General features: G+C 39.3%; 1 protein-coding gene across 7 annotated transcripts; it reads right to left on the bottom strand.

Annotated features, from left to right (window-relative positions):
• Positions 1–1,383: 1,383 nt before the first annotated feature.
• On the bottom strand, positions 1,384–24,144 carry LOC107845438. 7 transcript variants are annotated; one of them, XM_047398190.1, is made up of 9 exons: positions 24,003–24,137; positions 23,820–23,912; positions 23,621–23,722; positions 7,164–7,359; positions 5,615–5,697; positions 5,360–5,476; positions 2,806–3,004; positions 2,591–2,665; positions 1,384–2,105 (listed from the first exon to the last, which is right to left on the bottom strand). In XM_047398190.1, exons 1-9 carry the CDS (start codon positions 24,027–24,029, stop codon positions 1,786–1,788), a joined length of 1,212 nt encoding a protein of 403 aa, XP_047254146.1. In that variant the 5' UTR covers positions 24,030–24,137; the 3' UTR covers positions 1,384–1,785. The 7 variants fall into 7 exon arrangements, with proteins under 7 accessions (XP_047254146.1, XP_047254145.1, XP_016545242.2 ...); XM_047398189.1 differs by having other exon boundaries at positions 7,164–7,362; XM_016689756.2 differs by having other exon boundaries at positions 5,360–5,697; positions 24,003–24,144.

Consider the following 24,144-nt stretch of genomic DNA (forward strand, 5'->3'; position numbering starts at 1 on the left):
TTTTTTGGAGAGTGTGACACACTCCCATGTCAGCTACCACATCAGCTGCCACGTGTGTCATGTCATCCGCCACACGTGCCACGTCATTTTAAAAAAATAAAAAAAAAAAAAAATAGAAAAAGTACTACATTAAATTCCAAGTCATTTTTAAAATGTTACATAACAAATTAAACATTAAAATTCATTTAATTAAATAACAAAAATTTATAAATTGTAGAAAAATTTGAATAATCATGCTTTTAAAATTTGAAAAATTTGAATAATCATTTTTAAAATAAAAAAATAATTAAAAAAAGTATTACATTAAAATTAATTAAATATTAAAATTAATTTAATTAATTAATTTAAATTTAAATTAGTAAAAAAAATTAATTAATTAAAATTCTTAACTAATTAATTTATTTAAATTAATTAAATTTTAAATTAATTTATCAAATTTTAAATTCTTACCTAATTTAAATAAATTTTACTTAAATAATTAATTAATTTAAATATGATTTACATATTTAAAATATTTAATTTAAATTAATTGTAGGGGGAGGGGCTGGGTGGGGCTGGGTAGGGCTGGGGTGAGGTGAGGGGCTGAGTGAGATGGGGGCAGAGGGTAGGGGTTGCGTGGGGCTAGGTGGGGTAGGGGCTGAGGGAAGGGTTGGGTGGGGTGAGGGCTGGAAGAAGGGGGTTGGGTGAGGTGGGGGGTTGGGGAAGGGGTTGCGTGGGGCTGGGTGGGATAGGGGGCTGGGGAAGGGAGAGGGGTTACATGGGGCTGAGTGGGCTGGGGTGGAGGGCTGGGAGAGAGGGGTGGGTGGGGGGGGGAGGGGGGGGGGGGGGCGAGGGGCGGGGTGGGGGAGGGGGGGAGGGGTGGGGAGGGGGGGGGGAGGGAGGGAAAAAATATTCTTTTTAAAATTTTTAAAAATATTTTTAAAATGATTTTTTAACTTTAAAAAAAAAATTAAATTATTTTAAAAATATTTTTAAATTAAAAAAAATGGAGGAAAAAATGGATCCTTTTTTATTTATTTTTTTCATTTTAAAATATTTTAATTTTATTTAAAATTTTAAATATATTTTTAAATTTTTTAAAAAATTTAAAAAATATTTTTAAATTATTTTTAAATTTTTAAAAATATTTTTAAATTTAAATTTTTAAAAATATTTTTAAATTTTTTAACTTTTTTTTTAAATTTTATTATTATTTTTAATTATTTTAATATAAAATTGATCAAAAATTGACCCCACTCGCGGGCTAGGCGAGTGGTTACACTCTCTTTGTCCTAGTCACCATGACCTTGTCTATGTCAAAGAGTGCGAAATGTTGTTTTTTGATGGGTTCAAGGGTCCAGATACAAACATGTAATCAGAAGTGTCCAACTTTCAAAACTGACATAGTACAGAAGTCCCATAGAGCATTTTAATAAATCCATACTGTGCAAGCACAATAAATTGCAAAACCAATCTAGAGTGAATTTTCATCAATTGGTTTCCCTACCAACAGTTTCCTGTCATACTACTTGGATAGGTTCTAGATAACTTGCACAAGGAAAAATGAAGAATTCTGGTATCGATGAGTAAGTTCACCACACACAGCACAGAACTACATTCAAGTTAATGTACGGCCTATACTTTGCTTAAAGAAAAGAGAAACTAAATGGAAGAGGAACTAAGCATGGTGATTGAAAAGTCCGGCTAGACAACAACAACAACAACAAACCCAGTTTATTCCCACAAAGTGGGAAGTCTGGCTAGACACTAGCAGCAAAAAGCCCCCACAACCCAACTGTTTATTGACTAAACTCTATGTAAAATCATTTGTGGCAACTGTATGAAGTCATCAGCATCCTCTTCACTATCACTTCCGATCCAGCCATAACAAGGAAAGCGCCTTCTTGGTGGCTGAAGGAAAACTCGCTTCGAGGAAGGAAGATTTGTTGGAAGATGATCAGCAGGGGTAGGCACACTATTAACTGAAGCTTGCAGCGCTCGACTCCCAGAATCTCCACCATCACTGAAAAATACATTACCTATCCCCTTCTGGATAGAGGTTTGGTCCTCCCGTATGTCTTTACACCTATGTCCATCTCCTTCAGCAGGTGGGAGACATAATACTTCTGCAAACAGGGTTGTTAGGGAAATTTCACGATCCAAGTTCCAGCACAAGTGAACTATTGGAATGAATGAAACTGCTCCAGTTACACTAGAAATAATGCAATAGTGTAGCTTCCCTAATCTGTTGGTATGTTAAATTGGTATATGACTTGGATGCTTTTTTATTTCTAAGAGATGGCAGATGGAATAAAAGCGAAATAGAAGGCTAATAAGGGAGATATGGAACTATGTCATTGGGTCTTCCAAAAGCAAAGGAATGATCCTTCTTTAGTTTAGTCAACTGATCTGATGGGTCCAACAAACAATTTATTATACAAATATCTGAAATATAAATGAATAAATAAATAAATAAATAAATAAATAAATAAATAAAATAATAAAAATAACAATAGACTAAGATTCTAAATAAAGGATGACAAATAAACATGGTCTTCTTTTAATCTAAACGTCTTGTGATCTTCAACCAATATGCCTTCAATATAATTACCGGGGGTAAGCGCTATAGCCTGTTTCCAATACTTAGCAGCTTGATCGAACCTAGCCTCTGCACTTTCAGAATCTCCTGTTGAATGGCCAGGGAGCCAGATTCAATGTTTTTCTACTTTGTTAAGCTGATTTTCATTGCTTGCAGCTAAATGGCTACTCCATGGAGAAATTACACAGATCAATATGTACAATTAGCACAGACGATCAGTTCCTTACCAGTACTGCCAATGTCTTGTTTGTAGCTGCAAAGCTCTTCGTGTGTTGGTTCTCCTACTGCATCAACAAGCTTAGAGCATGTTGTTTCTCCTACAGTATTGCCAGCTTTATAACATGTGGAATCAACAAGAGTGCCTGATGGACCAGTGGTGCTTTCTAAAGCAGGGTTTTCTGCTATTTCATCTTGTGAGGAAGCACCCTGCTATAACTCAAGGTCCTCAGCTATTCCAGTATATGTATATATTAATCTAGGTGCAACAAATATCAGCAACAATCATATCAATATCGAAGGAGAAATGAAATTTTTCATCAGCATCACTGCATTTCATATAGTTGCACCCAATGCAATACAGATATGAGCCTGTAGCTGATTTCCTATTTATGCAAAGCTCGACCTGAAACAACTCTATGTACCCTGAATGGAGACTCACCGGAAAATACGATCCAAGAAAGATGAGCAAATGTGGCTCAGCTCTGTGTCGTTAAAACTACCATAAAATTTAGGCTAGCCTCAGAACTATAGATGTGTTCAAAGGTGAAATATACATGCTGGAGTGTGACTCAGAAATAAAACATGTGTCTTGCTTCTTCTTTGGTTTGTTGTACTAACCAATAATAAAAGGCAGAAGCAAATCTTTGAATTGACTTATGGAACATAAGATGCCAAACCTATGAACTGACTTATGGAACATAAGATGCATACAGAGAGCAAGGAGAGAAATAGGAGTCTTTTAAGGTTCAAATTTACTGCAAAAAGAAAAGTTATTTCTTATTGGGCTTGATTCAGAAGTAGCTTTGATTGTTAATAGCTTAGGGCTTGTTTGGTGTGAGGGATAAGGGATAATAATCCCCAGATAAGATATAGTATTAATTTATCCTCTGTTTAGTTAGAAGTTTTAGCTAGTCCCACCAGAATTATTTATCCCATCATTTACACTATAATGATGGGATAAGTTATCCCACCATATATGGGATAACTTATCCCTTGGGATATCCCACCCAATCCATGGGATAATTTTGTTTATCCCATCCCCCAACCAAGCGACCCCGTAGAGTTTTAGAACCAGGTAAGTGTTTTGAAGGAAGCTGGGAGGAAAGATGCTTCCTTTATTTCTGAGAGACCAAGTGTGATGAGCTGATGGAACTCTAGGGGAATGGGCGTTTTAGGGTAGGGCGGGATCTAAATCAACTCCAAGTCTCCAACTAAAGAGAAAGCACTTGGAGTAAAGCAGGAAGATAAGCATAACAAGAGAATAAAGAAGTGACTGCACCATCTAGCATGCTCAAAACAACAGCAAAGGTTATGCCTCAGTCAAGTTTGGATTGGCTATATGAATCCTCACAGTCATGATGCTTCATTTAAGTCTGTCTCAGTCCAATATCTGTCTAGCATACTATCAATTAACAAAAACATCCAAACATGAATAAACAGCACATTGATGAACGGAATAAAGGACATGGATTTTCTACTAACAAGTTCTACAAAGCAAGCCTTCCATCTTCTCATTCAAACTGGAGGAAAGCAGGGTAGGAAACATGATAACCTCTCTCTGCACTGTCCCCGAGTAAGTACTGTTTCAAGTCTGCCAAGAACAAAACATGCCCTGAAGCAGCTTTATAAGGTCACTAATACGACATCAACCACAAAATGCTAGATTTGCACCTCATTCGGATTTAAGCTCTACAGAGTGTAGAATTTCCTGCCTTTGGGATGTGCTAATCAACCTCTGCACTAGGAAACTACAGGCTTTGCGAAACCATAAGATTCAGTCTTGGACTTCAGGAAAGATTGTGGTGAGATGTACTTATTCCCAATACGCATTCATTATTAGTGCAGACCCGCAGGATATGTGAATCAACAATGCTAAAAGCAGTTCTAAGTATCGATTATTTGCGCCAAAGAAAATCATTCCCACACAAATTCTCATGTATCAAATTCCAAAAATTTATAAATGATCGTGCGGATGCTCATACTACTACATGTAAATAATCGATTAGAGCAGCCTAAGTTAGCATTAAGATCCACTTATATTGATTTCAATAAGATGCTTTACATATCTTTTAACAGATTTAAGGAACCATTTTCTCTAACAGCAAAGGAGAACATTTGATGGACTAATGACTATCACAGGTTATAGTGAAGACGGGGATAATGCATGAAAGGAACAAGCAACCAAACAACAGCAATGTAGAAGAATGGCCAGCGAATTCCGGATGACATAAAGACAATTATTCATCAATAAACTCAGATGACACAAGTATATGCCTGCAGGAAGCTTTGTTTTCCTGCAATAAACACAAGATCATCTTTTCCATTTTTTAAAAGAAATACTGTAATGTGACTGCATTGAATGAATGGATTTAGATAAAACTGAATAGACAAATTTGTACCCATTAATGATAAAACAGTAAGAATACATCATCAATTGATATAGGTGCAAAGTGAACTTTCATGTCCTTACACTATGACTTCACATGAACATTGTTAAAAGGCTACTGGCTCGTGCTTCTTAATCCATGTAAAATTCACAGCAAACTGAAAATCATAGATTACCTTCGAGGAAGGAAGAGCTGTAGGGTGATGATCAACAGGGACAGGGAGATGATTAACTGGGCATAGTGAAGCAGTTGGAGGTGGAGTAGAAATATGAAAGTTACTCTCTGATTGCACCTGACTCCCAGAACACAATTTCAGATAATTAACTGGGTAGCGGGAAGAAGTTGGAGGTCGATCAAAAACATCAAAGTAACTCCCGGGTTGCACTTGATTCCTGGAATTCCCACCATCACGGCAAATAGCATTACTCACCTCCTTCTGGGTAGGGATTTCGTCTTCTGCTACGTCTTTCGAGGTATTTCCATCTCCTTCAACTAGAGGACGACAAAATACTTCTGCACAACGGGGTTGTTAGTGAAATTTTAGTAACATGGACCTCAAAGTCCTATAGGCACCTCTTACTGTTTCATGAATAAAAGAAGCAAGATATTTCAAGTTTCAGCACGAGTAAACTATTGCAAGAAAAAACTGCAGTTGAACAATATTATATCTTCCCTAACCTGTTAACAACAATGACGACATAACCAATGTAATCCCACAAGTGGGGTCCGGAGAGGATAAAGAATACGCAGATCTTATCCCTACCTTGGAAGGTAGAGAGACTGTTTCCGATAAACCCTCAGCTCACGTAAAACAGTTCGGTAAAAAAAAATACAGAAGTGAAGAGGCCACAACAAAAATACTAAAGATAGCATGACAAAACATGCCGGGGGTTTATCGGAAACAGCCTTGCTACTTCTCCGGAGGTAGTGGTATGGACTGAGCACATCTTACCCTCCCCAGACCTCACTATGTGGGAATACACTGGGTTTTTTGTTGTAGTTGTTGTAGCATGACAAAACATACTGAAAAAAGAACAGTAACTAAGACGAAATAATACTACAATTGAAGTATAAGAAATAGATAGTAACAAAAATCAAAGACCAAGAAACTACTACGACGACTAGAACTACTAGTATGGAACAGTAAGTGAGACAACTATCAACTATCTACTAGCCCTCTATCCTAATCCGTGTCCTCCATAGCCTCCTACCTAAGGTCATCTCCTCAGTAAGCTGAAGTTGTCATGTCCTGACTAATCATCTCTTCTCGATACTTCTTCAGTCTACCTCTAAGCCTACCTCTACTTTCCCTAAAATCATCCATAATCAACCTCTCATACCTCCGCATTGGGGCATCCATGCATCTCCTTTCCACATGCCCGAACCACATCAACCTCACTCCCTGCATCTTATCTTCCATTGAGGTCACTCCTACTTTCTCCAAATATATTCATTTCTACTCCTCTCTCTCCTAGCAGCCCACACATCCATCTCAACATCCTCATTTCCACAACTTTCATCTTCTGAACGTGAGAATTCTTGATTGGACAACATTCAACCCCATACAACAAAGTTGGTTTAACCATCACACTTTAAAACTTGCCTTCAAGTTTTAGCGGCACCTTCTTATCACACAAAACTCCCGATGTGAGCTTCCATTGGTGTGTGACATCATCATCAATCTCCCCACTACCTTAAATAATAGATTCAAGGGAGTTGAAACTTCCTCTTTTTTGGATGTGGCTATGAAGCCTCGCTTCCCAATCTCATGTGTTTCATCACTGAGCTTGCTCTCCAAGTATTTTAATCTTCCCTAATAAGTTGGTATACTAAATTAGTTTATCCAACTTGGATGCGTAGCCAAATGTTTTGCTACATTGTTAAACTGATTCCATTGATTGGCAGCTAAATTGCTACTCCAGAGACAGAAATTTAGAAAAATCAAGAAGCAGAATTAGAACATACTAACAGCTCCTTACCAGGACTGCTAATGTCTTGTTTGTTTCTGCAAAGCTCTACATGCATTGGTGCTACTGCATTGACAAGCTCAGAGCATGATGTTTCTCCTACAGTATTAGCAGCTTCGTTGCATATGGAACAAACAAGAGAGCCTGAGGGACCAAGGATGCTTTGTAAAGCAGGATCGTTTGCTCTTTCATCTTGTGAGGAGACGCCCTGCTAAAATTCAAGGTCTTCAGTTAATCCATCATATGCATATAAAACTCTAGGGTATCAAAGTAACAATCACATCAAGCTTGAAGAAGAGGTGAAAACTTTGCATCATCGATCATTTCATGTAATGGGCACTAAATGCAATACACAGAATACCCCGTATAGCTGATTCCCTATACATACAAGCTTACCCGGAACATTTTGATATACCCTGAACAAGATTCACAAAAAAATATCTGATCCAAGGAAGATAAGAAAATGTGGCTCAGCTGTGTAGTTACCAAACAGTTTATAGGTTAGCAATTGCAGAACTATATATTTTTTCAAAAGTGATACAGATCCTGGATTTTTGACTCAAAAAAATAAAACACACATCTTGTTTATCTTTATTTTGTAGTGCTAACAAATAATAAAAGGCAGAAGTCAATCTATGAATTAATTTAGATACGTACAAAGGGCAATGATGGAAGTAGAAGTTTTTTATGGTTTGCAGTTACAGCAAAAAGAAAATTTCCTATTGGGCTTAATTCAGAAGCAGCCTGTACTGTTAATAGCCGACAGTCTCAAGACCAGGTTCTGATTTTGGACAAAGCTACGAACAAAAGATGCTTCCTTTAGTTCTGAGAGACCAAGGTAAGTGAGATGGGCCGGATGAATTTCACTAAGAGAAAACACTGAGGAGTATTAGAATGAGAGCATATAAATATGACAAGAGAAGAATCAAAACCAAACGGATCAGCAAATGCATTTTGGTCATACTTTAGATGCTGTTGTGAAAAGAATTGAATATCCAACACAAATAAGGCAATGGGCGGAGTAGTCAGGACATTATAAACACCTTTGGAAACCCTTACACAACTAATGAGGGAAAAGTGCATTCTCTAATAACCTCTTGCATGTGTAATCTGGTATTTGGGCTTAAGCGTGGATTAAATATTTGTCTCTTGTTTTTTTTGAAGAAGTTGAAGAGTGTTACAAGAGAGAGATCAAGCTAAACACGCCGAAGAGGGCGAACCCCCTTCTTTTGTCCCACACACTTCGACTTCTCTTCCTTTATCTAAATATCCAACTGGAGAGTGCATCCTCCAGTGCTATATCTCCTACTAAGACAGAAAATGTTCCTCTCCCTTAATGGAGTATAAGAATTTTAACAAGTTGGCAATGGGAAGGAAATCTTTCTTTATTTCTGGGGACAAATCATTCGAATTGTTTGAAGAACGTGATGGCTCGTTTGTTTGGGTTGAGCGAGGACGGAGGTTTTGCAGCCAGATTAAGCTTGATGAGGAGAACTTAAGATGGGTTTGCGAGCAAATACAACATGCGGCGTGTGGATACGGGAATCTTTACAGGAGGTGGGGAAGGAAGATTCAGAATTATCTTTACAGGGTGTATCAAAATTTTAATAGTTATGGAAGATACATAAGAATCGAAACAAGGAACGGGGAAGGGAAATCAGCAATAATAATACCAGAAGTAGGTTACAACAAGGGTTGGGGAGACATAGCAGGGAAGATACTTCATTCTCTGGGAGAAGCATCCAATTACAAGTACAGGAAATTCACAGATCTGCAAAAGAAATCTTTTCTCAATGCTGCTGAAATTACTCATTGGCCTAATCTTCAGGGAGGAAAAACTAAAAAAGTCACCAGTGAAACCACTGATGAAAACTTCCTCTTTCTCTCAAAATGCTTAGTCAGATGTTTCCATGATCTTTCCACCAGAGCCCCAATACTGATATTATTCAAAAATGGTTTACTTCTAGATGGCAAGTGACAGCAAGTCTGAGGATAACTCCCATAGCACACAATAAATTTCTGTTCGAGTTCCCTTCGAAACAAGAGGCTGCTAGGGTGAAAGCAGGTGATTAGTTTTGGAATGGTCGTCATCTTCACCTAGAATGGTGATCACCGGAATTCAAGACTTCGCCGGCGGGGCACGGAGCAGACCAGAGATGGGTTAAAGTGTTTGGTATCCCTCTTCACGGATGGAACATGAACACTTTTCGATATATCGGAGACCTATGTGGTGGATTTATTGGCATAGATGAGGATACAAAGAGTAGAGTGCATTTGTTTTGGGCTTGAATATGCGTTAAAGCCTCTGCCACTGAAATCCCAAGTGCAGCCGTTCTAGTGCTGGGTGATTTGAGATTTGGAATCTCTATCTTGGAGGACAAATTAGTGGATTTGAAGGTCGCCGGGAATGGAGGACCAGTTGCCAGTGGTGGAGCAACAGTTGTTCCTGTGGCGGAGCGAGATATGGGATTGGACAAGGCATCCTCGAGCCAAACGAAGGATCTGTCGCAATACCCACGGGTCTATAGAAAAGAATACAGGGGTCCAAAGAACTTTAATTCAAATAAGTGTCCAGTGGACCCTAGTATTAAAAGAAAGCAGTTGTCTCAAAACCCTAATCCCAGATATAACAAAGTGGCAGCTAAACAATTGGGCCAAAAGCTAGACCACTCATATTATTCAAAAGGGCAAAAGCCCAAAACATCTACCAGAAAGAAAATGAAGGAATGGCTAGCAAAAAGAAGGAAAATGAAGGAATGGCTAGCAAAAAGACCTTATTTTGACCCACTCACCGAAGAAATAAAGAACACGCAAAAGATGGAAAAATTGAGCTGACACCTTCGAGGGTGGCAAGCGACTTATCATCTCAACTTGATAATGAAGCAGATGACGAAGTGGAGCCGATGGCCATGATAATTCCAATACCTATGCAGCCAAGCGATTTTGTAACAGTAAACAGTTCTGACGCTGAATATTCTTTCGGTGATAATCCTCTCTTTCCTTGGTTTGAAGCAACATGTTTCTACTCAAGTCACTCACTCCCCTAATGTAATTGATACTTCAAGATGGACTAAAACTGTGATGTTTAAGGCATGCAAAGCCTTCGGGATTAATGCAGTGGGATTTGAACATGAAATTCTCGACATGGTTCTCCGAATGGAGCAAAAGAGGCAATCGCAAATTGAGCAGCGAAAGCCTTCCTCCAACACCAGAACAACAACAACAACAACAACAAACCCAGTGTATTCCCACAGAGTGGGGTCCGAGGAGGGTAAGATGTACGCAGTCCATACCGCTACCTCCGAAGAAGTAGAGAGGTTGTTTCCTCCAACACCAGAAACAAGGGGAAAAACAAGCAATCTTCAGAGCTTGAAAGGTTGAGTTGGGGTATGAATTCAGAGGGTAGAAAGTCAAGAGATCGGGACAGGACCTACAAAGCCTTCTCTGAATGAAGATTAAAATATTAAGTTGGAATGTGCGAGGGCTGAACGAGGCCAATAAGAGAACTACAATCAAATCTCTCATACATAAATGAAAAGCAGATACATTGTGTCTACAAGAAACAAAAGTGGCAGAATAGACTCCATTTCATATTAGACTAGTCTGGGGGAACCGTTGGGTAGAATGGGCGGAGCTAAAGCCAAATGAAAGAAGTGGCGGCATTATTGTACTATGGGACAAAAGATTCTGGTCTAAAATGGATGTGCAACTTGGGGCATATACCATCTCTTGTATACTTGTATACTGGAAAGCTCTCACAACCTCTTCAGGAGGTGGTGCTTCACAGGGGTTTATGGACCCCACTCAAACCCTGAGAGGGAAGAACTGTGGCATGAATTGGCAGCCATCAAAGGTCTTTGGGACGACCAGTGGGTGATAGAAGGTGATTTCAATGTTTGTGTAAGAAATATAAGAGAAAAATATTATTGAATTGTTGTAACTACATTATTACATTAAGGCCCTATTTATAGACAATACATTCCAATCCTTTTCCTAATGGGACACTACATTACAATCCTTTTCCAAGTAGGATTTTATATGTTATTCCTATTCCTACTCATATTCTAACACTCCCCTTCAAGCTGGTGAATAGAAGACATATGTACCAAGCTTGTTATGGATGTAACTAATATGAGAATCGGTGAGGGACTTGGTGAAGATATTTGCAAGAAAACTGATAAGGACTGCTTTGGACGTCTGGGAGACCTTAATTGAAACGGAACAAACTAAAAAAATGATCCGAAAAGTAGTAAATATTGCCGTAAAGTCGATGAGTCGCTGGAAAATTGCCGAAAACTGGTATAAAATACACGGGTCATCTCGAAATCAAGAGACGAGTAGATCTTAAACGTGAAAGTCACCGAAAACTTAGCCGAAACATGCTCACACGCCGGATTATTAGATTTGATGGTTGAAAAGTGACTACAATCTGAGGAAAAAAAAGTATATGGGTAGGGTCGAAATGATGACATGACCCTACTGAAAAAAAGAAATGTGTAGGGTCGGAATGATGGCACGACCCTATTGAGAAATAGAAATTATATGCGTAGGGTCGGAATGACGGCACGATCCTACTGGAAAAGAGAAATTATAAAGGCAGGGTCGAAATGATGGCATGACCTTACTGAAAAACGTACGGAACTATGTATATTAAATCTAAAAAGTCACCCGAAAATGCATGGTGCTATGCAACTCAAATATGAGATAGGACTCATCCAGTCGAAGTAACTAAGAACTTCGGATTGAAGTAATAAGATTATTGAATCATCAGAACTACTTCGATATATCTTTTTGACTTTTTAGCCACAGAGTCTTTGTGAACCCAGACGACTTTCGTTCTCCCATTTCTTGTTCTTGGTTCGAACTATTAGTTGAATTATTTCTTGATTTCATCCGTTTATTCATTCAATTCACAGTCACAAGGGGCCGGAAGTCCAGTCCGAAAAGATGCACGGTGCTACGCAAATCAGATATGAGAAAATAGTCATCGAAAAAAAGTACGGTGCTAAGAAAAATAGATATGAAAAAGTAGTCACCGGACAGATGCATGGTGCTACGCAAAGATATGAGAAAATAGTCACTAGAAAGATACACAGTGAGTCAGTGACCCAACTTTTGCTAACATAATCATTGGCCAGACGGACGGCATATATGGATTATGGCCGCCCGCCGGCAGCAGAAACTCTTTTATTCTTTACCAAAATCGTGGAATCTTTGATACCATGTGAGAAATATATGTGAGAAATATAAGAGAAATATTATTGAATTGTTGTAACTACATTATTATATTGAGGCCCTATTTATAGACAATACATTCCAATCCTTTTCCTAACATGACACTACATTACAATCCTTTTCCAAGTAGGATTTTATATGTTATTCCTATTCCTGCTCATATTCTAACAGTTTGAATGTATGAACGTGAAAGATACAACTGCATCCGGAGATCAAGGGCCATGAAATCTTTCACAGACACCATTCAAGACCTGGGCATCATTGATCTCCCATTACAGGGGGCTCATTATACATGGTTCAAAGGGGGTGACTCAATGCAAACTTCTAGAATCGACAGATTCCTAATCTCCACAGAATGGGATGCAAATTTCAATGCTATCAAACAATTAGCTCTACCAAGAATAGTATCCACATTGGGAAGCTAACCCTCTTACTTTAAATTTGAAAACATGTGGCTTCAAGTGGAGGGTTTCATAGAGAAGGTAAAAGGTTGGTGGCAAAGTTACACTATCGAGGGCAATCCAGAATTTATTCTTCTGTAGAAGCTAAGAAGATTAAACAAAGACATCACAGATTAGACCAGGGAAACTTTTGGTAAATTGGAAGCACAAAAAAAAAAGCTACTTGATAAACTAGCTTTACTTGATCAAGCAGCTGAAAACAAACATTTGTCCCAGCCCGAGAAAGAGAAATGTTTGTATTTGAGATATGAACTGGAAAAAATGGCCAAAGCTGAGGAGATCTCCAAGGAGGCAAAAATCTAAATGTTTATGGCTCAAAGAAGGCAATAGAAACACCAAATTCTTCCAAAGAATGGCTAATTCAAATAGAAGAAATAATTTCGTAGATAGGTTGTTGATTGGAGAGGAGATTATTGAGGACAATGAGGAGATCAAATCAGAAATTCTAAGGTTTTACTAGGACCTTTACAAAGAGGAGGGGCAAAGAAAACCTAGTGCAAAATTTGAAAATTTGGCCACCATCACTACAACTGAGAAAGAGTGGCTGGAAAGAGCTTTTGAGGAAGAAGAAGTGCTCGCTGCAATAAACTTATGTGCCCCCGATAAAAGCCCAGGCCCGGACGGCTACACAATGGCTTTTTATCAAAAGACTTGGGCTTTCACTAAAGCAGAAATCATGGATGCTCTTAATCACTTTCACCAGCTTTGCTACATGGTCAAATCTAGTAATGCCTCATTTATTGCTCTAGTCCCTAAGAAGAAAAAAGTTGTAGAACTTAGAGATTTCAGGCCTATAAGTCTCATTGGCAGTGTCTACAAAATAGTAGCCAAGCTCCTGACGAAAAGGATTAAATCTGTAATTGGAAAGTTGGTCTCAGGAGAGAAAAATGCTTTCCTTAAAGATAGACAAATTACAGATGCAACACTGGTGGCCAATGAATTGCTTGACGAAAGACTAAAAAATGGTATTCCTGGTATAATTTACAAGCTTGATGTTGAGAAAGCTTTTGATTAAGTTAGTTAGGCCTATCTACTGTCTATGCTACAGGAAATGGGGTTCGGAGATAGATGGATCAGATGGATCAAATTCAGCCTCACCACTGTGAAATATTCTATTCTTGTTAACAGATCCCCAATTGGCTTTTTCTCACCACAAAAAGGGATTAGACAAGGCGATCCCTTGCACCTTTTTCTATTTATTCTAGCCATGGAAGGCCCAATCAAGATGCTTGAAAAAGAAAGACAATTAGTGTGGATAGAAGGGTTTAGAGCAGGCATCAATGATGACAACTCAGTTTCAGTCTCACATCTACTCTACGCTGATGATACCCTTGTTTTTTGTGGGGTCGAGAAACTACAAATGCAATATCTTAACCTCACATTGCTTCTCTTTGAAGCAATCTCAGATCTACATATCAATATGTCAAAAAGTGTTATCTTCCCTATTAATGAGGTGGCGAACATAGATGAATTAGCTGAAATTATGGGTTGTGGTATAGGCTCCTTCCCTACAACCTATTTAGGTTTACCTCTGGGAGCAAAATACAAGGCTGCTGAAGTATGGAATGGAGTGATAGAAAAGGTCGAGAAGAAATTAGCTTTCTGGCAGATGCAGTACCTCTCCATGGGTGGTAGGTTGGTTTTAATAAATAGTGTCTACCTACATCATGTCCCTCTTTCCTATGCCATCTAAGGCTCCATTTGTATTTTCTAAGATTCAGACGTCTGAATCTGAATGCACATTTGAATGATTAAAATGGTGTCTTTAGATCTGAAAACTGAATGATTAAGACTGTTTGTTTTTCAATATCTGAATATGTAAAAAAAAATACTTGTATGCATAATAAAATAAAAAATAAAACTCAAATAGAAAATAAATTATATATTAAAAAGGTATGTAATTTAATACTCCCTCTGTTTCAAAAAGAATGACCTACTTTGACTTGGCACAAAGTTTAAGAAAATAAAGTAGATTTTTGAATCTTGTGGCCTTAAATTAAAGTTGTGTCAAATGTACCAAAATGCCCTTTAATCTTGTGGTCCTAAACATGCTATGTGGAAAGTTGAAATTAAAGTATTTCCAAAAAAGGAAAGGGGTCATTTTTTTTAAACGGACTAAAAAAAAAAGTAGGTCATTTTTTTTTAAACAGAGGAAGTACAATAAAATTATTAGTATTTAATTGAGAAAAAACATTTATGTTTATTAGTGATAGTGAAGATGGCTTATAATAGTGGTTGCAGTGAGAATGATTGATGTTAGTGATTAATATTGTTGGCGGTGATCACTGTGATGGTTGGCATTGTAGTGATTGTTATGATGGTGGCGATTGATGGTAGTGGTGGTTGTTGTGATGTGACGTTGCTTGATGTTAGTAGTTTAAGGTGTTAATTGCGTTGGCTGAAACATGAATGCACGATGATTGACGATGTGTTGGTGCTAGTTGGAGATGTTATTTGTTGTGATGGTGAAAATGGTTGTTAGTAGAGATAAATTGTAGCAATTGTACTGGTTGAAGTAGTGGTAGAGGTGGCATTACTAGTGACAATAGTGGTGGCAGCCAAAGAATGTGTAGAGGTTGTGATGTATTAGTGGTAGTTAGTGATGCTACTAGTTGTGATAGATGAGTTGGTTGGTAGTAGGGATTGGCCGCTAGTGGTTGCTGATTGTGGTGTTGTTGACGGCAGTAGTGGTGGTGAATATAATTAGAATATAAAGGTAGTAGGTGTGGTAGCGGTTGACAATTGTGGTTGGTAGCGATATTTTTTGTCAATGGTGGTTGTGATGGTGGAGGTGGTAGGTGGTAATTGACAAGGGAGACGGTGACAGAGGTGGTTAGTGGTGGTAACTGCTGATTATGAATAGAGTGGTGAATATTATCCAACACCAGAATATCCATTCAGACCTATTAAGACTTTGTTCTAGATTTGAATGATTAAAACCTATTCAGACCTATTCAGAGTTAAAACCTTAAAAAAAAACAAATGCACTTAATGGTCTGAAGTCTGAACCATTCAGATTCAGACCTCCATTAAATGCAAACAATTGAGGCCTAAGGTCCTGAAGCATCTTGATAAAGCAAGGAGAACATTCCTATGGAAAGGCAACAATGAAGGGCATAAGTTTCATTTGGTGGACTGGTCAGAGGTTATCAAACCAAAAAACCTGGGGGGTTTGGGAATCAAAAACTTATCGAAACACAATAGTAGCTTGCTTATGAAATGGTGGTGGAGATACAGTCAAGAAACTACTAGTCTTTGGAAAAGGGTGGTGACCGCCAAGTATGGGAAACAAAATCACTGGAGCACCAGCACATGCACGGCTCCCCATGGTGTTGGACCTTGGAAACACTTAAGCAAGCTCAGAGATGATTTTTTCGTTGATGTCTTGTTTGTTGTTGGGAACAAAAATTTAGTGAGTTTTTGGAATGACAAATGGCTTCTCGACCAACCCTTGAAGATCTCTCACTCAAACCTCTATCGACTAGCTGTGAATCCCAACTCCACAGTAGCACAAAATAGAGCTGGAACCTCTTCCTTAGAAGAAATTTGCAAGATTGGGAACTAGAGGAGATCTTTGATCTTTACAGAATTTTAGAAGATTGCACAATAAATCCCTGGGCCAGTGACAAGCTAAGATGAGGCAGTTCAAGTAAGGGGTCTTACACAGTCAAGGCAGGTTATAGTAAACTGTGTGCTCAAAATGAAGTGACTGAACACTAACCTTGGAAGCTGATTTGGAGAACTAAACTCCCCAATAAAATCATATGTTTTACATGGAGGCACTCCTAACTCAAGACAACCTTTGCAGAAGAAAGTTTCAACTAGCAAACAGGTGTTTTATGTGCCAACATAGCTCAAAAACAGTCAACCATTTACTTTTGCATTGCTCAGTTGCATCTGATTTGTGGAACATGTTCTTATCAATTTCTAGGGTTAGTTGGGTAGTGCCACGGAATGTTAAGGACACTATGGAAAGCTGGAGCCTTTGGGTAGTTGACAGAGCCATCAAGAAGATCTGGCAAATGATACCAGCATGCATTGTTTGGAGTATCTGGATGGAAAGAAATCGTAGATGTTTTGATGGGATTTCAACTCCTAACACTGCTCTGAAGTCCAACTGTTTGATGTTTCTTTTTAGCTGGAGCAATTTAACCCCTGTAAACAATGTTATTCCTCTTGTAGATTTCATTAGTTCCTTGTCTTTGGCTAACAGCCATACTTTTTGCACAGTTAGGGAAATGACTCAATGTTATATCTGTAGGTTTTTGCATCTAGGAGCTTTCCCTAATTTTCTTTGTACTGTTTTCAGCATCTTCTTAATGCCAGTCAATATAACAATTACTTCATCAAAAAAAAAGAGTTGACTGCATCATGTAGCATGATTTAACCAATTAAGAATAACAGACAGACCGAATAAATAGCATGTCATTGAAAAACATAAAGGACAAGAATTTATCCCAACAGGTTATACAAAGCAAGCTTTCCATTTTCTCATTCTTTCCTTAAGAAATCAAGATAGTAACCACCCTAACCTCTCTCTGCACCGCCCGAAGATTCAAAAAAGTAAGTATTGTTTCAACCCAACCAAGCACAAGGCATGCCCAAAAGCAACTCTATGATGAGATTAATATCACCTCCATAATGAAGCGCTAGATTTTCGCCTCACATGGATATAGCCTAAAGGTCTGCATATTATAAACGTTCCTACTTTTGGAATGTGCCAACCAGCCTCTGCAAGCAATGCAGAAGAGGAAACGAAAAGCTTTGGAAAACCATGATTTTCAGTCTTGGACTTGATGAAGGATTGTGATGAGATATGTTTTAATCAGAGATACACATTCATTATTAGTGCAGTTTGTAGGATATGTGAATCAACACTGCTAAAAGCAGTTCTAAGTGTTACTTGTTTGTGCCACAGAAGAGATTTCTGAACAAACACTATACTATCAAGTTCTAAAGAAATTTTTAAATTTTTGTGTGGTGCCCATAGCCTCATAGTGATCAATTAGGCAGTCTAAGTTAGCAAAAGTGTTGTCAAAAGCAAAAACAGCAAAATGGCTCTCAGGTTTGTAGGAGCTTTAAGCGCAAATAAAGTGTGGGCTTCAATTTAAAAAGAAGGCGGAAAGGGAGAAAAAAATATAAATATAGGTATAGTGCAAGATAAATAATTATAAACAATAACAACAACAACAAACCTAGTGTATTCCCACAAAGTGGGGTCTGGGGAGGGTAAAATGTACGCAGTCCATATCGCTACCTCCAAAGAAGTAGAGAGGATGTTCCGATAGACCCCCGGCTCAAGATAGAGAATAGTAAACAAAAGCGTAATGAAACATGAAGCATGATGAATGGCACAACATAAAAAGAGATAAGACATAATAAAATAGAAATCAGAACAATACGAGATAAGATAAATAAGCGCAATATGAAATAAGAGATAAGAAAAGGACATCAGGAATACGACCCCCACCTAGTAGTAACATACACTCACAGACCAGAGACACCCGCCACACCCAAATCCTCCTGACCAGGGGCTCCTACATATGGACATAGTCCTAGGATTACTAACCCGGCTATACATGAGCTCTTGTAACTACTTGCTACAACCCACGCACACATCCTAGCCTTCTACCCTTATCCGTGACCTCCACACCTTCCTATCTAGGGTCATGTCCTCAGTAAGCTGAAGCTGCTCCACGTCATGTCTAATCACTTTCCTCCAATACTTCTTCAGCCTACCTCTCCTCCTCCTGAAGCCATCCAACGCAAGCCTCTCACATCTACGAACTGGGGCATCCATGCCCCTCCTCATCACATACATGCCCAAACCATCTCAACCTTCCTTCCCGCATCTTGTCCACCACCGAAACCACTCTCACCTTCTCCCGGACAATCTCATTCCTAACTCTATCCCCTCTAGTAAGTCCACACATCCAACGCAACATTCTCATTTCCGCCACCTTCATCTTTTGAATGCGGGAGTTCTTGAGTGGTCAACACTCTGCTCCATATAGCATGGCTGGACGGACTGCCACTCTGTAGAATTTGCCTTTAAGCTTAAGTGGTACCTTCTTATCACACAACACTCCCGAGGCGAGCCTCCACTTTATTCAACCTGCTCCAATACGGTTAGAGCAAGGGAAAGTGAACTACAAATATACGAATAAGGAAATTGAAAAAAATTACGATAAAGTGGAATATCAATTGTTTAGTATCGCCTCTTCATGAAAGGCTCATTAGCAAGGGAAAGTATGCTTTAGAACCTTGATGACGACACTGAAGCGCACATAAAGCGAAGGGAAGCGCACAACACGTTTTGAACCTCGCTTCGGGACTTAAGCGCACCTTTAACAACACTGATTAATAGTAAGACCCAAAGGCGTATTCATGATTTTAAGACAATGGATGCACTATTACAACAACAACAACAACAAACCCAGTGTATTCCCACCTAGTGGGGTCTGGGGGGGTAAGATGTACGCAGTCCATACCTCTACCTCTGATAAAGTAGAAAGGCTGTTTCCGATAGACCCCCGGCTCAAGGCACGAGATACCACACAAACACATAGTGCAACGCAGAAGCAGATTACATAACATAAATACGGCACTCATAAGTAATATAAAGCAGAGGAAAGCAGGGGAAAGCACACAGATTCGTAATACAACATGGAACACGGAACACGGAACACGGAATCATGACAAGAATAAAACCCCCACCAAGTAATTCCCTACACTAGCGACCCGAACTGGCCCTAATCCTCTGCCGTAATTCGCGTCCTCCAGACCTTCCTATCTAGGGTCATGTCCTCGGTGAGCTGTAACTGTTCCATGTCCCGCCTAACCACCTCACCCCAGTACTTCTTCGGCCTACCCCTACCCCGCCTAAAACCATCCAACGCTAGCCTCTCACACCTACGGACCGGGGCATCCATGCTCGTCCTCTTCACGTGTCCGAACCATCTCAATCGTGCTTCCCGCATCTTGCACTCCACTGAAGTCACACCAACCTTCTCCCGGATAGTCTCATTCCGAACTCTATCCCCTCTAGTCAGTCCACACATCCAGCGCAACATCCGCATTTCTGCCACCTTCATTTTTTGGATGTGGGAGTTCTTAACTGGCCAACGCTCCGCTCCATACAACAAGGCCGGACGAACTACCACCCTGTAGAATTTGCCTTTAAGCTTGGGCGGCACCTTCTTATCACACAGCACCCCCGACGCGAGTTTCCACTTCATCCATCCCGCCCCAATACGGTGCGAGACATCCTCGTCAATCTCACCGTTACTCTGGATCACGGACCCAAGATACTTGAACTTGTCCCTCTTACATACCTCCTGAGCTTCCAGCTTCACTACTACCTCATTCTCCCGCTTCACGTCATTAAACTTGCATTCCACATACTCTGTCTTGCTTCTGCTCACCCTGAACCCTTTAGACTCAAGAGTTCGCCTCCACACCTCTAATTTGTCATTCACACCCCCTCGAGTCTCATCTATCAGAACTACATCGTCTGCAAAAAACATACACCACGGCACCTCCCCTTGAATACGCTGCGTCAACACATCCATCACCAACGCAAACAAAAAGGGACTAAGAGTAGATCCCTGATGCAATCCTGTCAGGACAGTGAAATGCTCCGAGTTTCCTCCCGCCGTCCTCACCTGGGTTTTCGCTCCATCATACATATCCTTAATTACTCTGATATATGCCAGCGGTACCCCACTCACCCCCAAGCATCTCCAAAGCACCTCCCTGAGGACTTTGTCGTAAGCCTTCTCCAGGTCGATAAACACCATGTGCAGATCCTTCTTCCTCTCCCTATACTGCTCCACCAACCTCCGTACCAGGTGGATTGCCTCCATCGTCGAGCGATCGGGCATAAATCCGAACTGGTTCTCCGAAATAGACACTATCCGTCTCAGCCTCACCTCGACTACTCTCTCCCAGATCTTCATCGAGTGACTCAATAACTTAATCCCCCTATAGTTATCGCAACTCTGAATGTCCCCCTTATTCTTATAAAGAGGGATCATGGTACTCCACCTCCACGCCTCGGGCATCTTTGCCGTCCTGAAAATTTCATTAAACAATCCAGTCAACCACCTTACACCAGCCTCTCCAACGAACTTCCAAAACTCCACCGGTATCTCATCCGGCCCCGTCGCCCTACCCCTTCGTATCCTGCGGACAGCCTGTCTAACCTCTTCTACCTTAAAACGTCTACAATAGCTAAAATCCCGACACTCCTCTGAGTGCTCCAGTTCCCCTAACACAATAACTCTATCCCCTTCGTCATTCAAGAGCCCACGAAAATACGACTGCCATCTCTTCTTGATGTGGCCGTCCTCCACCAACACTCTACCGTCCTCCCCCTTAATGCACCTCACCTGATCGAGGTCACGACCCTTCCTCTCCCTAGCCTTAGCGAGTCTAAACAACTTTTTCTCCCCTCCTTTCCTCTGTAACCCTGCATACAAGCTCTCAAAAGCGGCCGTCTTAGCAGCCGTGACTGCTGACTTCGCCTCCTTCCTCGCTAGCTTGTACTCTTTCCTGCACACCCGCTTCTCCTCTTCGTCCTTACTTTCCACCAACTTAGCATACGCCCCTTTCTTGGTCCCCACTTTCTTCTCCACCTCTTCATTCCACCACCAATCCCCCCGATGGTGCCCGGCCCGGCCCCTAGAACTGAATTTAGGATTTACATTTGATGGATTCAACATTTAGGTTCCTAGCATGAACTCATTAAATATTTGAAATTTATATGTTCAAAATAAATTTTTTGAGCAATTTATTTTTCACATATGTATCTATACTCTGTATCAAAAATATTGGATTTAGTTGAACCCATTGACTACATGTTGTATGCTCCACTACTGCTAATTTTAATATAGACATTTGATTTAATTACACTCAATTTAACAACGATAACAAGGTAAATAGGGATTTTGAAAGAATAAACCAAAGTAACAAAAAAAGTACGTAATTAAAATGCAAGAGGGAACACAAGACATGCTCATCCCCATGGGTGAACCTAATTAGAGAAAAAGAAGAGAAAAAAGGCCAGACATGAGATTTGGATCTTGGAATCAATTCTAGACAGAGAACCAAAAAAGGGAAAAAACAACAAGATAGACATGGGATTTGAAACCCCAGTGTCATTTGTAAATTGTAAAGGTGCACCCAATAAATATTACATCACATCATAGGACTAATTGAGCTTAGATCCCCATATTTAATTTGAGATAAAGGTATCTATGTATTCACAATAGACTCATCATCAAATAAATGATGAACACACGTCACTTACAATCTCATCAGAACATAACAAAACAATCCCTATGGAAGATTACAAATTTCCTATGAACTCAACAAAAAGTTTTATATCCCCCCAACATATCTTGTTTACGCCAAAAATACAATAGACTAAGATAGTTGATTCTAATCTCCTGAATGTTGTTTCTCTACATGAAATAAAAGGGAGGTCCGGTGTATTAAAGCTCTCCCAACACGCGGGATCAGGGAAAGGCCGGACCACAAGGGTCTATTGTACGCAGCCCCACCCTACATTTCTACAAGAGGTTGTTTCCACGGCTTGAACTCGTGACCTTCTAATCACATGGAGACAACTTTACAGTTAAACTAAGGCTCCTCTTTAGATCCACTTGACAACGACAGTTATTCACCAACCATTAGATGGCACAAGGATACACTCTACAGGATGCTTCAAAAAAGACATAATGATCTCTATTTGATGAATCAAGCATTAACATGCAATTTCCACTTCATAACTCCAATTAGCAGAAAAGGTTTGCAACATAGCTGTAACGACAATCTTCAACTTCCAGTAATTTCTTAAAATATATTTCTGCTAGAATTTTGTTAACAGTTTAAACTGATACGCTCTTTTAGCTGAGTTCCAATTCAAAGAAGGGATAATTACTAGGATATACAGCCTACTAGAATAGTTTCACATCTAACAAACAAAAGGAAATAATAATCATCAAGTTGTCCCCCAATTCTCTTTAAATATACATTGGAGAATTAGTTCTACCTATTGGTATATCTTATAAAGGAAAACAAAGGATGACAGTATAGTAAGCTGAATTTATCCAACATGCTTACATAGGTTAAAACAGGGATTTACAGAAAATCAAATCTCATTTGCAGTAAACATAAAGGTTTTGGTATTTGATGTAGGTAGTTATGTTGAATGAACGGAGATAAAACCGAATAAACAAAGTTTACAACATTCATAATAAGAATGAATTTAGCATTCAAACAAAATGACTCTCAATGATCAATTTAGCAATTGGTGTTGGTGGAGAAGAAACTTCCCCAAGTCATGCTTACAATCTGACTTCTCATGAACAGTGTACAATTTATAGCAAGACTCAAAATTGTAGGTTTGGGAGCATTTGGTACAGCAAAAAATGTTTCTTCAAACATATATGATCCTTGATGGAATTATTTTTTAGTATTTGGCTATGTTGAGAGAAAATCAGTCTCTTCCAAGGAAAACATTTGGAATAAATAAATCTTGCTTCCCTTGCACAAATATTCCAACTCTTACTTGCTATAATTTGATCTAATCAACATAAACACTCCATATTACTTGTTTTAATCAACAATTAGATATTGTTGTCAAATTATTATTAAAACAAACTCCTCCTTCCCTATCTATACCTCATACAATTTGCAAAATAACACAAGAATGATCAGTAAAACATTTTGCCCAAAACTATCTTCATGAAAAGTCACCGAGTATTGAACCTTTTGTTCATCATTGGTCTCTTGATCACGAAGAATAGCGTCAATGAGTTCTTTGTAGCCATATTCCTCAATAAAGGCCCACCCATCATCTCCACCGTATTCCTGAAAATAGACACCACAAATAAGCAAAACCTCGTTTACCCTTGTTTTGAGGAAAATCGCCGCGGATGGTATGCAACCAAAACAGGGGAAAGGTTACCTTGAGAAGTTGTTTTACTGAATTCTGAACGAGGCGTTCATCAAAGCCAAAAGCTGTCATGGCATCAGTTGCTGCGTCCATTCGGCTTAATCGCTGCAGATAAAACCAAACAATACTTACAGTCAAACAAAGAAAACAGTATTTCATTGCACAGTGCAAACAACAAAAAATTAAATCTCATACCTTTCTGGGTCTTCCTCTCCGTGCCATTTTCGCGTGCTTCGTACGCCCGAGGAGAAGACGAGAGTGCAAAATATGTACTCCCTCTTTTTTTTTTCTAAAAAAAATTCTAAGCCCAATTGAACAAAATATTTCTGATCCAAAA

The sequence above is a fragment of the Capsicum annuum genome, chromosome 10 (assembly GCF_002878395.1).
Source record: "Capsicum annuum cultivar UCD-10X-F1 chromosome 10, UCD10Xv1.1, whole genome shotgun sequence".
In the NCBI taxonomy this organism is placed as follows: domain Eukaryota; kingdom Viridiplantae; phylum Streptophyta; class Magnoliopsida; order Solanales; family Solanaceae; genus Capsicum; species Capsicum annuum.